The sequence below is a fragment of the Chinchilla lanigera genome, unplaced genomic scaffold (genome assembly GCF_000276665.1).
Source record: "Chinchilla lanigera isolate Chin_1 unplaced genomic scaffold, ChiLan1.0 scaffold00092, whole genome shotgun sequence".
Taxonomy (NCBI): Eukaryota; Metazoa; Chordata; class Mammalia; order Rodentia; family Chinchillidae; genus Chinchilla; species Chinchilla lanigera.
Genome location: NW_004955493.1, coordinates 6215021 through 6228733, shown reverse-complemented (window position 1 = coordinate 6228733; position 13713 = coordinate 6215021). Strand labels below are relative to the sequence as shown.

General features: G+C 43.2%; 1 protein-coding gene across 5 annotated transcripts in view; it reads left to right on the top strand.

The window, feature by feature from the left end:
- The window catches only part of Xpo6 (exportin 6), a 92410-nt gene that overhangs the window by 36536 nt on the left and 42161 nt on the right, over positions 1-13713 (top strand). For all 5 annotated transcript variants that reach the window (XM_005405147.1, XM_005405146.1, XM_005405149.2 and 2 more), the window contains one exon: positions 3242-3351. In XM_005405147.1, coding sequence (XP_005405204.1) covers positions 3242-3351 — 110 coding nt within the window. The remainder of the gene's footprint in view (positions 1-3241; positions 3352-13713) is intronic.

Here is a 13713-nt window from a genome sequence, read left to right as displayed (position 1 = left end):
TTTAATGGCTGCACCCCCTCCCAGGTATTTTACAGTACAGAAGTCTTCTTTATACTTTGACCTAAAAGTTCTGTGTTTGAGCTCTGGTTGTTTCTCTTTGGCCTGCATCCCTGTCCGGTTATTTTAATTTTCTTAGCCTACATCTCGCTTATCTAAGAAGGTAGGCTTCAGTGGAGGTAGCCTTCAGGGTCTTCCCCAGGGTCTCATCTCATGATTCTTTTGCTCAGCTTCTATGTGTTAGTTTTTTATTGAACCGAAAGTGGTGGTGTCTCATTTTATAGATGGGTAAAGAGAGGGACATGTGATCAAAACAAAGCAGTCTTCCTCTTTCTTTCTGCCCCTTACCTGGAGGTCGTTACAGCTGAGCTCCCTGCTGTCTCCTGGCCTCCTCGATGAGAACCCTACTTTCTGGGCACAGGTCGCCGCTCTGGGAGTGGGTGTCTGAGATCCAGACAGAATTGCGTGTCTGAGCACTGGGTAGAAGAACAGGAAGCCAGAAGGCGCTTACTGTAGGATGGACAGCCGCTCCTGGAGAGGCGGAGCAGAGCAGAGGGGCCACGGAACACTGTAGGGCTAGGGCCTGGCTCTAGAGGAATTCTTTTGGGTAGGGCTAAGACTAAGAAGTGAAGTGTTCTCAAGAGAGAGTGTCAAGTCCTCATCTGTTCACTTAACAGTGTGGATTTCCTTCATCATAACCTGCGGAGCGGGTTGTTACTATGGTTGTTACTACGAGTGCACTAAGTGTTTTTGCCTCTTCTTTCTCAGTTCACATTTTAGTACTGGAAAGCGTGTTTTGAAAGAACAGTAAGACAGAAGGTGGCGGGAGTGTCTAACCATTTCTCATTTTCTGTCCCCTGTCCTGCACTGTTCTTTGACCCAGCCGCTGCGCTCCGCCATCAGCCCCTGTGGCGACTTTTCACCTGGTGTTTCTTTTTTTAAACTCTGCTTGGCTACTGAGCCTCTTCGTCTGTCTTCCTGTACCGCCTTGCCCTGTGTCCCCGCCAGTCCCTTCTAGCCCTGCAGGGTTCACTTTGCCCTTCTCCCGCCAGTGGCTGAGGTGGCGTGGCCCAGGTGAAGGGCCTCTGCATCAGGAGCTCTCCATGGTCTAGCTCTGTTCTGTTCCTTAGTCGCTTTGTTTTCTTAGGCAGATGACTTTCCTTCTGAGTCTTGTTTTTCCTTTTTTTTTTTTCCCAGTACTGAGAATCGAACTCACGACCTTGAGCTTGCCAGGCAGGCACTGTGCCGCTGAGCTAAATCCCCAGCCCCTCCTTCTGAGTCTTGGTTTCCATATCAAAAGTTGGAAGAAAAAACCCACCTTCCAAAGCCACCTTCTAAAGATCAGTAGACCAGTGCAGATGAAAATAAAGCACTGTAAATCAGCTGGATTGGGAGAGGAGGTATTACCGTCCTGTTAGGGTTTTCAGTGACCAGTTAGCTCTGGGATCTGAAAAGTATATCTGAGACAAGTACACTTGAAAAATGGGTCTGTGAGGGCTCGGAACATTTAAGTGACTCCAAAAGTAGAGTCAGCCTGACATCTTCATGATCCCAGTAACCTGTATCCTCAGCTGTCGTCAGAGGCCAGATCATGGGTAGCCTTTGGGCAGCACACAGGCCTCACTTGTATGGCTTGCAGGTCTGGGTGTACATGGTGGTACTTCAGCTCACAGGGTGGTGCATTGGCCACCCTTTTAGGAAAATCCTCCCAACCTTGAGCCACATACTACGTCCTCAGCTCAAAGGCCCGGGAATGGGTGTAATTATAAAGTACTCGTCACCAGACAGGTTGAATTTATGTGATAGCTTTTCTCCAAAGCACTTCCACCAGCGTCAGATCAGTCACGCTCTTTGAGGGCTGTGAGGGTGTTTTCAAATCGGGAGGGTGATGGGCTGACTGACTTCAGGGAATCTCAGCAAGCAGAGCCAAGGCAAGACCACACCCCTCGGCCGTGCAGGTGCTCGTGTCTCGTCTGCCGACCACTGACATGATTTTTCACACGGTGTCTTAATTGGTTAGTTTCATGTCCTGGACATCCCAGGTTTGGCCAGGTATGGAATAGGGACAGGAGTTGGTCATTTTGTTTCCTGAGGTTGATTTTATTGGGTCCTGACTGAGCTCTAGACTAGTTCTAGGGCTATTCTTTGCGTTATGGGGTTAGAGTCTGCCTGGTTTTTTAAAGTACAGTTTTTTCTGTTTGAGATTTCAGTGTGGTTGTAGAACTCTGAGACACACTGTCGCCCACCCAGTGTTAATTATTCATTGTGCAAATTCCTTATGTGCACTTGTAAGCTTGTGGATTTTCTTAGAGATCAGAAATAGAAGGAAGCTGGTCCAAAAAGGTGATGGCATTATTTCATCGTATATTTGATGCTGTCCCCAAATGTGTGGTCCAGGGAGATATTCACCAGCAAAACTAACAGGTTTCTGTGGGTGGCCAGAATTTGAGCGGCTCTGTCAGAGGCTGGGGCCTGCACTGGAGCCTGAATGTGTATGGGAAGGACTAGATGCTGGAGAGGGTGAGGCCTGAATTTTGCATGAAATCAAATTCAGAGGTCTTCAGAAAGTTAACAGGTATACCAGGCCAGGCACCAGGGCCTTAAAAAGACTTGCTCTTCTCCTCTTACTGTTTGTCCCCACCAGCACCTGTTCAAGGTTGCTGTTGGCCTGTCCGACGCCGCCACTTTTGCAAACTGCATAATTCCTTAAGGATGATACTTACCAGCTCCTTTTCAATTTGTTGTATAAGAAGACTTGTAAAGATTACTCTCCTTACCTTCAGATGTGTAAACTTGTCACCTTTGAAGCCAGGCCAACTTATTTTTGGTTTTGAAATGGTTTGTAGTAGAAAGGGAATTGGTTGGGGGTAAAGGGGCTTCCTGCCCTGACCTTGAATAACTCATATTTCAGGATCTCAGTTGCTTTCTTTCTGAAATAGGCTTGAATTGGGTGATCTGTAAGAGCTGTCTTTCCCATTGTCCCAGATTTTAAGTAGGCTTCTGCTCAGGGTTCTGTGTAATTCAGCGTGACGTACACAGCACCTCCTAACGATGTGTCCCACAGTACCCTGGTGTGGGTAGGTTCCGCAGGGAAGACTGACTAAAACCCTCCAGGGGCAGCTACCAGGACTGGGGAACCTAGGCCCGTGGTTACCGTTCTGGTGGAAGTAAGCACTGGTATGTGTGTTTCTGAGCAATAGTTGCATTAAGTAATTTCATTGTCTGGATTTCTTTTGTACCATAGCCTACTCATGAAGGTTACTTCTCTTGTTTGGATATCTGGACACTCTTTTTGGACTATCTGACAAGTAAAATTAAAAGCCGTCTGGGAGACAAGGAAGCAGTTCTCAACAGGTAAACCCAGCAACACTGATGCATAAAAACAGCCGTTGGTGCCAGTTGCTCTCGTGGCCTGAAGGGGCGGCCGCGCAGCTAGACCTCACAGGGGAGCAGACACGTAAGCTGTTCAGGCAGTGGTGCCGCTGAGCATTTCCATCTTTTAAATAGCTTACTTTCTTGAAACAGGTTTTTTTTTTCTCTGATTAAAAATAATATGTATCATTAATTTTCTAGGTATGATAACACTTTTGTGCCATTTTTTTTTTAAGGACTTTGTTCTAGAACTACAAACAGCTATTTCCTGAATGAAATGATGTGCTGTCTGAGGTTTGCTTTAAAATAATCTATTAGGGGTGGAAGCAGAGTGGTTTGATGTATAAAAGAAATGGGGTTGGCCATGTATTGGTAATCCATGTTGAAGTTGGTCAGAACTTGGTCTTCATTTTGTTTTTATTCCTTTTGTATGTATTCCAAAATTTCCCAAATAAATTAATAAATGCTTGTCAAGAAAAAAAATTATTTATTTTTAAAACTAGGAAAAGATAGAAAAACCTAAGTAGGATCTGTAATCCTATACTCCAGAGGCAGTTACTTTTGTACTTTTTATTGTGTTTTTTTTCTTTTTCTTTTCTTTTCTTTTTTTTTTTTTTTTTTGAGGCAGGGTCTCGCTATGCGGTGCAGGCTGGCCTTGAGCTTGCTTTGTAGCCCAGGCTGGTCTTGAACTCGCAACAATCCTCCTGCCTCAGCCTCCTTCCTGAGTGCTGGGATTACAGGTGTGCACCACCACGCCTGGCTATTGTATTTTTTTAGTCACAGAAAATTGGGAAACATTCGTCATTGTGGGCCCCGCTCCTCATATTTCTTGGAGACAGAAAGTACATTAGCAGTACAATATACAGTAATCTTAGGGCCACTGACTGGGGGACGAGGAGGGGACGTTGGAGGTTCAGCATGCGAGGAAAATCATGGCAGAATCCACATATAGAGAAAGTAAAATGACTCCATTTCTTGGCAGACGTGTACCAATCCTATTGTCCGTGTGGGGCTCTATTTCAGTCACATACTGAATAGGCAGGTTTGAAAAAGGCAAAAAACAAAGAAGAAAGCAAGAAACTGGGTGTGGGGGCTCATGCGTGTAATCTCAGCACTTTGGTGGGCTGAGGTAGAAAGATTGTAAGTTTGAGCTCAATGTGGGCAGCTCAGTGATTTAACAAGGCCTTGTTTCAAGAACAGAAAACCTAAGGCCTGGGGCTGTAGCTTGGAGGAAGGCCCTGGGTTCAATCCCCAGTACCACAACAAAACCAAAAGGCCTCTTGTTTTACATTGTAGGATTTTAACCTTGAACCTGTGTTTCTTGTTTACCACTCAAGGCCAGTTTCCAGAGGACAGGTTGTTGGGACGGGAAAAAGATTTATTTGGAAGGCTGGCAAACAGAGAAGATAGAGACTCTTGCCAACAAGACCCCCTAGCCAGGGAGTTGCAGGCAAGAGACTCAACCACTCACGTTTGCCCCGAGCGTCACTCGGGCAGTGCGCCTGCTCACACACTGACACCCACGAGCTAGGCAGGTGTCATCTCCACCAGCCGCTTCCTGTCTGCAGGAGATACACGTGTGTGTTTGTGTGTTTTATATGGACTATTTTTTTACACCTCTTTTTTATTTACAACATTGTATTTGCCTTTGATGTTTGTTTCCAATGTAACTTAAGAAGTTCTGGTTATTTTCTTTCACTAATTTGTGTTCATTTGTGAAAAATAACCTGTAATTTTGTTGCACAATCTATAAAAACTCTTAAGTACATTAGGATACAATTTTTATATTTCTCCAGAACTCAATGCTGTTCTTTTACAATACAAAATGGACACATGTGGGGTCACTGAGACTGAATAGGAGAGAAATGCCAGGAGATCTGCAAAAGAAAAAATGGAAAAGCGAGAGATGCTAGCATAGCAGGGAGGAAAAGGCTGTGTTACGAAATGGAGACACAAAAAGGTGTCTCTTTACTGTCCGTTATGTGTAATACAGAAATTATAGAACTTCAAAGAAGAAACAAAGCTAAAAATGTTCCAGTAGCGGTCAGTGCTTATAACAACTCTATGGGTGGTGCTGACAGAGGTGACCGACGTCTAACAAACTAGCCTCTAATCAAAAAGTGGGGAAAAAATATTATTATAAAATAATTGTGCACCTTCTGGACCAAACAATGTGGGACTCATTCACACAGTTTGAACTTATATTCAAAACAAAGGGGTTCAAAAAATCATTTACAATTTAGATTCGGTCTAATAGACCAAATAATTGAAAAATATAAGAGCGAAATGCCAACCAGAATACGTCTTCACCATTACATTTAGTGGGTAGATGTGTTATTGAAAGTACACCCACCCCCCGGGAAAAGGAAGGACACACCGAAGTACGCAGTGTGTTACTCAGAGAAAGACAGCAGTGCAAGAAGAATTTGGAAAGAGACCAGATAGACTGTCCAGCCTGTAACGTTGCGTTGTGTATTGAGTATTTTAAGATACACCGTACACAGAAAAGTTATTGAATAGCTTTGGTAAAGTTGTCATTTTGGCCGGGCGTGGTGGCGCATACCTATAGTCCCAGCACTTGGGAGGCTGAGGCAGAGAGAGGATCATGGGGCATTTGAGGCCAGCCTGGGCTGCATAGTGACACTGTCTCAAAAACCAAAAACAAGACGACTGTCATTTTTATATTTCCTTTTATATTATCTTATAATCATTAATGAAAAAATATGCAATTTGTGGTTACCCTGTATTTAAATAATTGGAGTGGTAAGTGGTTAGGTAGAGAGTTGTAGGGAGACAGAGCAGGTAGTGGGTACCAAGGTAATTCCAAATTCCAGGTAGTTACAAATTTGGGGCAGTCTGATTTTCTGAAGGATGGGCCTTGTTATCTGCAGGTCAGTGGATGCTTCAGGTTTTATAAATCTAAAGAAAAATTAATGATTAGAAAGTCTTCTGATTCATGGCCTCCTATTTCCTTTGCCCAAGAATAGTTAATTCTGCAATGAATTACTAGGATACAAAAGGTATCTCTTCCCCAGAGAGCAGCAAAAGCCTTCTTTGCCCCTACGGGGGGAGATAGAGAAAGGCAGCTTTCCCCTGAGGAACAGGCGGAGATAACGTTTGCCGGAGAGCACTTGTTAACCTGATAGATCTTCAGTTAGAGGTATCATCTACAGCGGGGTCAGTGGGAGACTAATAACGTATCACCCAGCTGTGCGTGACTGCTACAATTAGTGAGCTGAGAGTCAGTGAAGCTAGAGATTATTTAGATTTTTCCTTGTAACAGGATAGAAGAATTCCTTATCAAATTAAATCTGATTCTTCTATCTCTAGTGCACGCATACCGTTATGATAGGAGGTTTCAAACTAGGTGATCCAGCCCTAGGTACTGTATCACGTCAAGGGAGTGCCTGCAGATTATGTTCAGTTTGGTTATACCTCGTGTGTGTGTGCGCGCATGTGCCTGTGTTAGTTACTAGGGGTGGAACCCAGAGCTTTGTGCATTCTAGGCAAGCACTTTATCGCTGAGCTACATCTCCAGTCCTTTTAATTTTTTAAAATTTTGAGACAGGGTTTTGCTAAATTACCCAGGCTGGTGTTGAACTTAGGATCTTCCTGCCTCAGCTTCCTGAGTCGCTGGGTAGTTATAGCCCTTGCATCTTTGCACAATACTGGTAAGAACGGTTTCACATTAGGTGGTCACTGTGTGTGAAAGCTGGCGGTGTGTGAAGGCGGTTCTGCTGCGAAGATGCCCTGGTGGAAAGTCAGGCAGCCCAAATCCTAGATTTGGATCCTGGCTTTGTTATTTCTGGTTGCAGATACAGTACTTGCGTAAGTTACTTCGCCCCTGGAAGCTTTCGTTTCCTCATTGGAAAACCGGGGGTGATGGTGGGAGCTGCTGACACTAGATGAACTAAGTATTCAGTACGCTTGGCGCATTGTCAGTGCTCAGCAGAGAGTACTAGTGACTAGCATAGAGTTTAGTGGATGCCGCTGCCCCAGAAAGGAACCAAATGGAGGGAAGGTGGAGGGAAACTCCCCATGGGCGGAGAGGATCGACTGAATCTTTGAAACCCTTTCCATTGCTGAGTCTTTAAAGTTCTAAGCGGGTTATTGACATCCAGGCTGAAGTATTTGACCTTTTGATTACAAATGTTGTTTTTTGATGGTAGAGTAGCTTCTGTGTTGCCGGGGAGTCAGGTGAGATGTGGTTACGGGGAAGCGAGTGCATTCGTGCTTCAGAACCTGTACTGTGTAATAGTAGGTCCTGTTTTTAGTGAAGTCATCAGCTTTAACTGATGTTAAAGGAAATCCCTCAAAGAGAAGCTCCTTCTGCCTGATGTCTTTTTCTAATGCCCAACTGCCATGTCCATTGGTTCTGGACTTGTGCCTGATTTTTCTAAATCTAGATGTAGATATTCCTTCATGCTTCTCAGGCTTATTGAGAGAATAACATGGAGACATGGTTCATGTAAAAACGCTTTTTAAGCAGAATAAAGAGAGGAATTTGGAAGAGTCTGGCTGCACTGAGAAAACGTACACCAGCACATTATTCATGGTAGGTGGGTAGGTTATTGTTACCGTGTGCAGATACTGTACCAATAGAGGGAGCAGTGGAATAGTTTGATAGGGTTCCTTTTCTGCTTTGTAGCCGCAGTGTTCCTCTTGGTCAGGCTCTGTGCCGATCACATTTCCTCTTTCAGGACTGACATAGAGTACTGGTACCTCTTGCAGGATGGTGAAGTAAGATTCGAGGAAATTATATATATAACACACCTGGCACGCTATCTAGACATATTTAATATTCGTTAATGGTCACAGCCATCCTGCTAACAAGTAACGGCAGACATTACTGCCACCTGACTCATCGTGGTGACCGTGGAGTTAGCGGACAGGCCCCGGACAGGCTCAAGGCCTTTTAGCCGCTTGGTGTCATCTGATGCCACGGTTCTCAGGGGTTCTGGCTGACCGGTTTAAATACTAGGAATTTTTCTCATTGGTTATTTGATTATCATTTTAAACAAAGCTTTATTTTTCATGACTTAAGTTTTTTAAACACTCGTGCAGGCACACGCACCACACTTTCTTTTGCTTTTTAAAAACAAAACAAAAAAAGGAAAAACGCTCAAAACTGGCCTGTGGTGTATGCTCAGTGGCTCCCACCATCCGGAAGCTGCTTGTGCTGTGAGACAGTCTCTAGTGGTCCAAGGCAGACTACAAAGAATACCGATGCCCAAAGGAAGCAGTAGAACTTCGGCTTGTGTCTTCTTTTGAATCAGAGCTTTGAAAGCTTGGCAATCCCTGCTTCGTGTTATGGGAGCCCCCGCATATCAAAGACGTGCCGTTTTGTTTGAGCAGCTGGATTGGCTACTGGTGATTACTACATTTGTTTTAACTAAGAGCATGCAAATGTGACCAAATGTTTTTCACTGATGAAATACATGGGGGTGCTTTTGAAATCACATTTGTGGCTTAAGCCAGAATTTCAGAAGCAGCTGATCTTGCAGGAAGTAGACAACACTGTTTTCTTGGTGTCTTTACTGGGAAACGTAGGTGTGGTTAAGTCACAGAAGCAGCGCTCAGTTCCTGTCCCTTGTGGTTTCAAAGTTTTACAACATTTATCACAACAAAGTGGTAGGCATCGTGGGCGACAAATTTAGAAGCACAAATGTTCATGAATTTATTTCTGGCCTTAGGAACTTGGAAATTGGAGCTCTGCTGGTTTCTTGCACGGTGAGAGTGTTCAAGAGCTTCTTGAGTGGAGCTGGTGGGGACTGCGGAGAACTGTGTCCCCTTGTTACTGGGATGAGAGTTTCGTGCCTGCTGAGCAGAGGTGCTGGCGGGTAGAGCGTCCCAGTTGCCATTTTGAGATGGTGTGGAAAGGCCTGAACTTGAGTCTCCTCCCCCTCATCTGTACTTCGAGGGGATGGTCGTGTGTTCCTCACAGGCCCTGAGAAAATGGAACGGGCCGTTTCTCTGGGAGTGCACAGTGCCTTGGCCGACAGTCGGTGCTCACTGAGAGCACTGGTCTCCCGCCCGTTTTCTCTCCCTCCTTCACACTGGCGAGTGGAGGGGGTCGCCTGTGTGGAGACTTACAGGAAGATGAGGAAACGCGAGCTCCCGGAGCAATCTGAAGTTGTTGAGTCATGTCCCATGAACTCCTGTCACCAAAATACTGGCCACAGACCTGCACAGGCGCTGCGAGTGACCTAGGTTATACTGTAAACAAATGTGGGTAAGCGTGAGGAAAAAATCTTTTTTTAAGGGTCATTCCGCAAGGTGGAGGAAGTGCTGTTGTTGCACCTGACTTCTGACACAGTAAATAAAGTGTGTTCGCTCAGAAGTCACGTCCCAGACACCCCAGAGTCAGCTTTTCGTTGAGTTCACTGCCTTGGGAGTTTGTTCATCTGCTGTGTGCTCAGTAATTTTTTATCCATGATAAACTTACTGGGTACTACCATGTACTTGTCTCAGCGTGGGTCATTTTGTCTGACTCGCGTAACTTGTGAGGTCTGTATGGTTTGTCTTCAGTGTGCACATAAACATCTAATGCTGCAGATTTCCTTGGAAGCACCGGTTTGGCTTTATCTACCAGAATGAATGAAAGAACGAATGAATGTATTTATTTATTAATTTGTTTGGTACTTAGAGACAGGGTCTGCCTGTGTAGTTTAGGTTTCCTTGAACTCGCTGTGGAGCCCAGGCTGGCCCCCAGCTCATGGTGATCCTCCTGCCCCAGCCACCCGAGTACTAGGATTCCATGCCACCGTGCCTGGCTTATCCACCAGATTTTAATATGTTGCATTTTATTTGATATAAAATATTTTCTAATTTTCTTCAAATCATTGCTTTCCAAATGTTTGTGAATTTCCCTTGTCTTTTGTTGATTTCTAGTTCAACTTATTGTGATCTGTGTATGGTATCAGTTACTGTAAATTTAAGGTTTATTTATTTCATAACCCAGTTTTGTAGGTTGTTCATTATGTACTTGAAAAAAAGTGAATAATTCTAATGTTAGGTGGAGTGTTCTGTGAATGTCAGATTAGATTGGTTGATAATATTGTGCGTGTCTTTTTATGTTTAGAGGCGGATCCTCCAGATGTAATTATGGACTGTCTGTGTCGCATTTCATTTCTATCAGTTTTACTTCACTTGTTTTGAGACTGATATTAATTGTATACATATCAGTTTGCCTCCCTGTCTCCCCGCCACCCTCCCTCCCTTCCTCCCTTCCTTCCTCCTAGAGATGGAACCCAGGGCTTTTGTACTGAGATACACCCAGCCTTTTTATTTTGGGATAGGGTCTTGCTGAGTTGCCCAGGCTGTGTTTGAACTTGCTGTCTTCCTTCAGCCCCCGGAGTGCTGGGATTACAGGCGTGCACAACCATGTTTGGCTGACTGTAACTCTTTATGTGGGTTTATTTTTACTGGTTGCTCTGAGTATTAATGTGTATATTCACTTTTCATGGCAACATTTTACCCTGGTGTGGTAGAGAAATTTTATGACCATGTAGATTTATTTATTCCCTTCTTTACATTGTGGTTGTTGTTTGGTTTACATGCTTTGAAAGCCCCATTAGACAGTTCTGTGGTGTGTTTACTTTCATCCCTGTGCATATTTTAAAGGTCTTAAGATCGGGAAAAAAACTGTTATATTTACCCAGACATTGACCAGTTTTCTTGCTTTTCCTTTTTTCTTGAAGTTCCCTGTTTCTTTCTGATACCAGTTGCGTTTAGTATTAGTTAGCTCAGATTGCAATAGCAAAATAAGGCTGGGTGTGTGTTTTATTTTATTTTTAGTAGTACATGTTTTACATTCCTTGAATGGAGTTGTAGGTGTGCATGACACAGCTTTCTTTTTTATCCCCTTTACCACCCCTCCTCCTCCCTCCCTCCATCTCTTGATCAGGTTCCCCTGTGAGAAAAATCTCTCTACTTCCTATTACCTATCTTTTTTAATTTGCTCTTTATTTATAATTTAGGTTTCTCATATAAGGGAAACTGTGGTATTTAAGCGTGTGTGTCTGATACATTTCACTGAATATACGGTCTCCAGGTACATCATTTTCCTACAAATGACTCAGGTTTTTTCTTCATGGCACAGTAGTACTCCAGTCTCTGCAATATCACTTTTTTTTGGTACGGGAGTCGAACTCAGGACCTTGAGCTTGCCAGGCAGGCGCTTATGCACTGAGCTATATCCCCAGCGATAGCACATTTTCTTTGTCCATCATCTATTGATAGGACCTATAGGGTCCTTTCACGATTTAGCTATTGTGAATCGTGTTGCTGTAAATATGGGGATGCATGTGTGTGTCACTATATGATCTCTTTAACTCTTTCAGAAAAATATGTAGAAGGAAATAGATGGGTCAGATGGTACTTCTAGTGTTTTTTTGAGGAATCTCCACGCTGATTTCCATAGTGGTTGAGCTAGTTTACATTCCCACCACAGTGCAGAAGGCTTCCTTTTTCCCTGCAGCCTTGCCAGCATGTTATTATTAGATTTCTTGCTGATGGCCATTCTTTCTGGAGTAAGATGGAATCTCAGTGTTGCTTTAATTTGTTTTTCTAATAGCTAGTGATGTGGAGCATGTCTTCATGTATTCATTGGCCATTTGAACTGTTTCTTCTGTGAAGTGTCTATTCCAGTTGCTCATTTTTTGACAGGGTCTTTTGTTTTGGGGCAGGGTCTAATTTTTTGAACTATATATTCTAGATATTTTCCCTCTGTCTCAGGAAGAGCTGGCAAAAATATTTTCCTATCCTGTAGGGTTTCTTTTCTTCCCTTTGCTCTGCAGAGGCTTTTTCGTTTGATATGATCCCATCTGTTGATTCTCAGGACTATTTTCTGTACAACTGGGACTTTGTTCAGAAAGTCCTTGCCTATGCCTCTAACTTCAAGAGTTCTACCTATTTTATCTTCCAAAACATTGTTTCTGTTTTAAGGTTTAGTTCTTTGATCTGTTTTGATTTTAGTTTAGTACAGGGTGAGAGATATGGGTCTAGATTTTATCTTCTGCATGTGGATAGCCAGTTTTCCCAGCACCATTTATGAAAGAAACTACCTTCCCTCCAGTTTATGGTTTTGGTCTATTTGTCAAAAATCAAAGAGTTGATGTGCTTTGGGTTGTTTCTGTATCATCTGTTCTTTTCCACTGATTCTCATGTCTGTTTTTTGTAGTACAACCTTAGGTCAGGGATTGTGATGTCTCCCACTTTGCTGCGGATACCCAGGATTGCTTTTGCTATTCGGGATATTTTCTGATTCCATATGGATTTTTTTTTTTTTTTTTTGGTTTTTCTCCGGTACCGAGAACCGAACTCACGACCTTGCGCTTGCCAGGCAGGCGCTTTTGCCGCTGAGCTAAATCCCCAGCCCTCCATATGGATTTTAGGATTGTTTTCTCCAGTTCTGTTGGTTCTGCCCACCAGGAACAGAGCATTGCTTTCTCTTTTCTGATGTCCTCTAAAGTTTTCTTTTTTTAGAATACCGGAGTTTGCATCATAGAGGTCTTTCACATCCCTAGTTAGGTTAATTTCTAAATATTTAGTTTTCCTTGGTGCTATTGTGAAAGGTAATTCTTTTCTTAATTTATGTCTCAGGAGGTTCATTACTGTTGAACAGAAGAACCATTGGTTTTTGAGTGCTGATTTTGTATCCTGCTACATTACTGAATTTTGTTACTAATTCCAACAGTCTTTTGCTGGGTTCGGGGAATTTCTGTATAGAGGATCATGTCATCTGCAAATAATGATAATTTGATTTTGTTCTTTCCTATACATAACTCTTTTATTTCTTTTTCTTGCCTAATTGCTCATGCTAATGTTTTGAGTACTATGTTGAACAGGAGTGGTGATAGTGGATATTCTTGTCTTGTTCCTGGTCTTAGAGGGAAAGCTTTCAGTTTTTCCTCACTTAATATGATGCTGGCAGCATGTTTGTCATAAATGGCTTTTATCAGATTGAGATAAGGACCTTTACACTTTCTTTAGTGATCTAATCATGAAAGGGTGTTGGATTTTGTCAAAGGCCTTTTCTGTCTATTGAGTTGATCATGTATCTTTTGTTCTTATGTTTATGTGGTGTTTTGCATGTATTGATTTGCATATGTTGGACCATCCTACATCTCTGGGATGATGCCCACTTGGTTATAATGTGTGTGATCTTTTTGATGATTTGTTGCATTGTCTTTGCAAGTATCTTGTTGAGGATTTCGCGCTTTTCCTGTGTTCATTAAAAAGATTGGTCTATAATTCTCTTTTTTAGTTGGATCCTAGTGTGGTTTTAGGATCAGGGCAATGCTAGCTGGCTTCTGAGAGGGACTTTGGGAGTGCTCCTTCCCT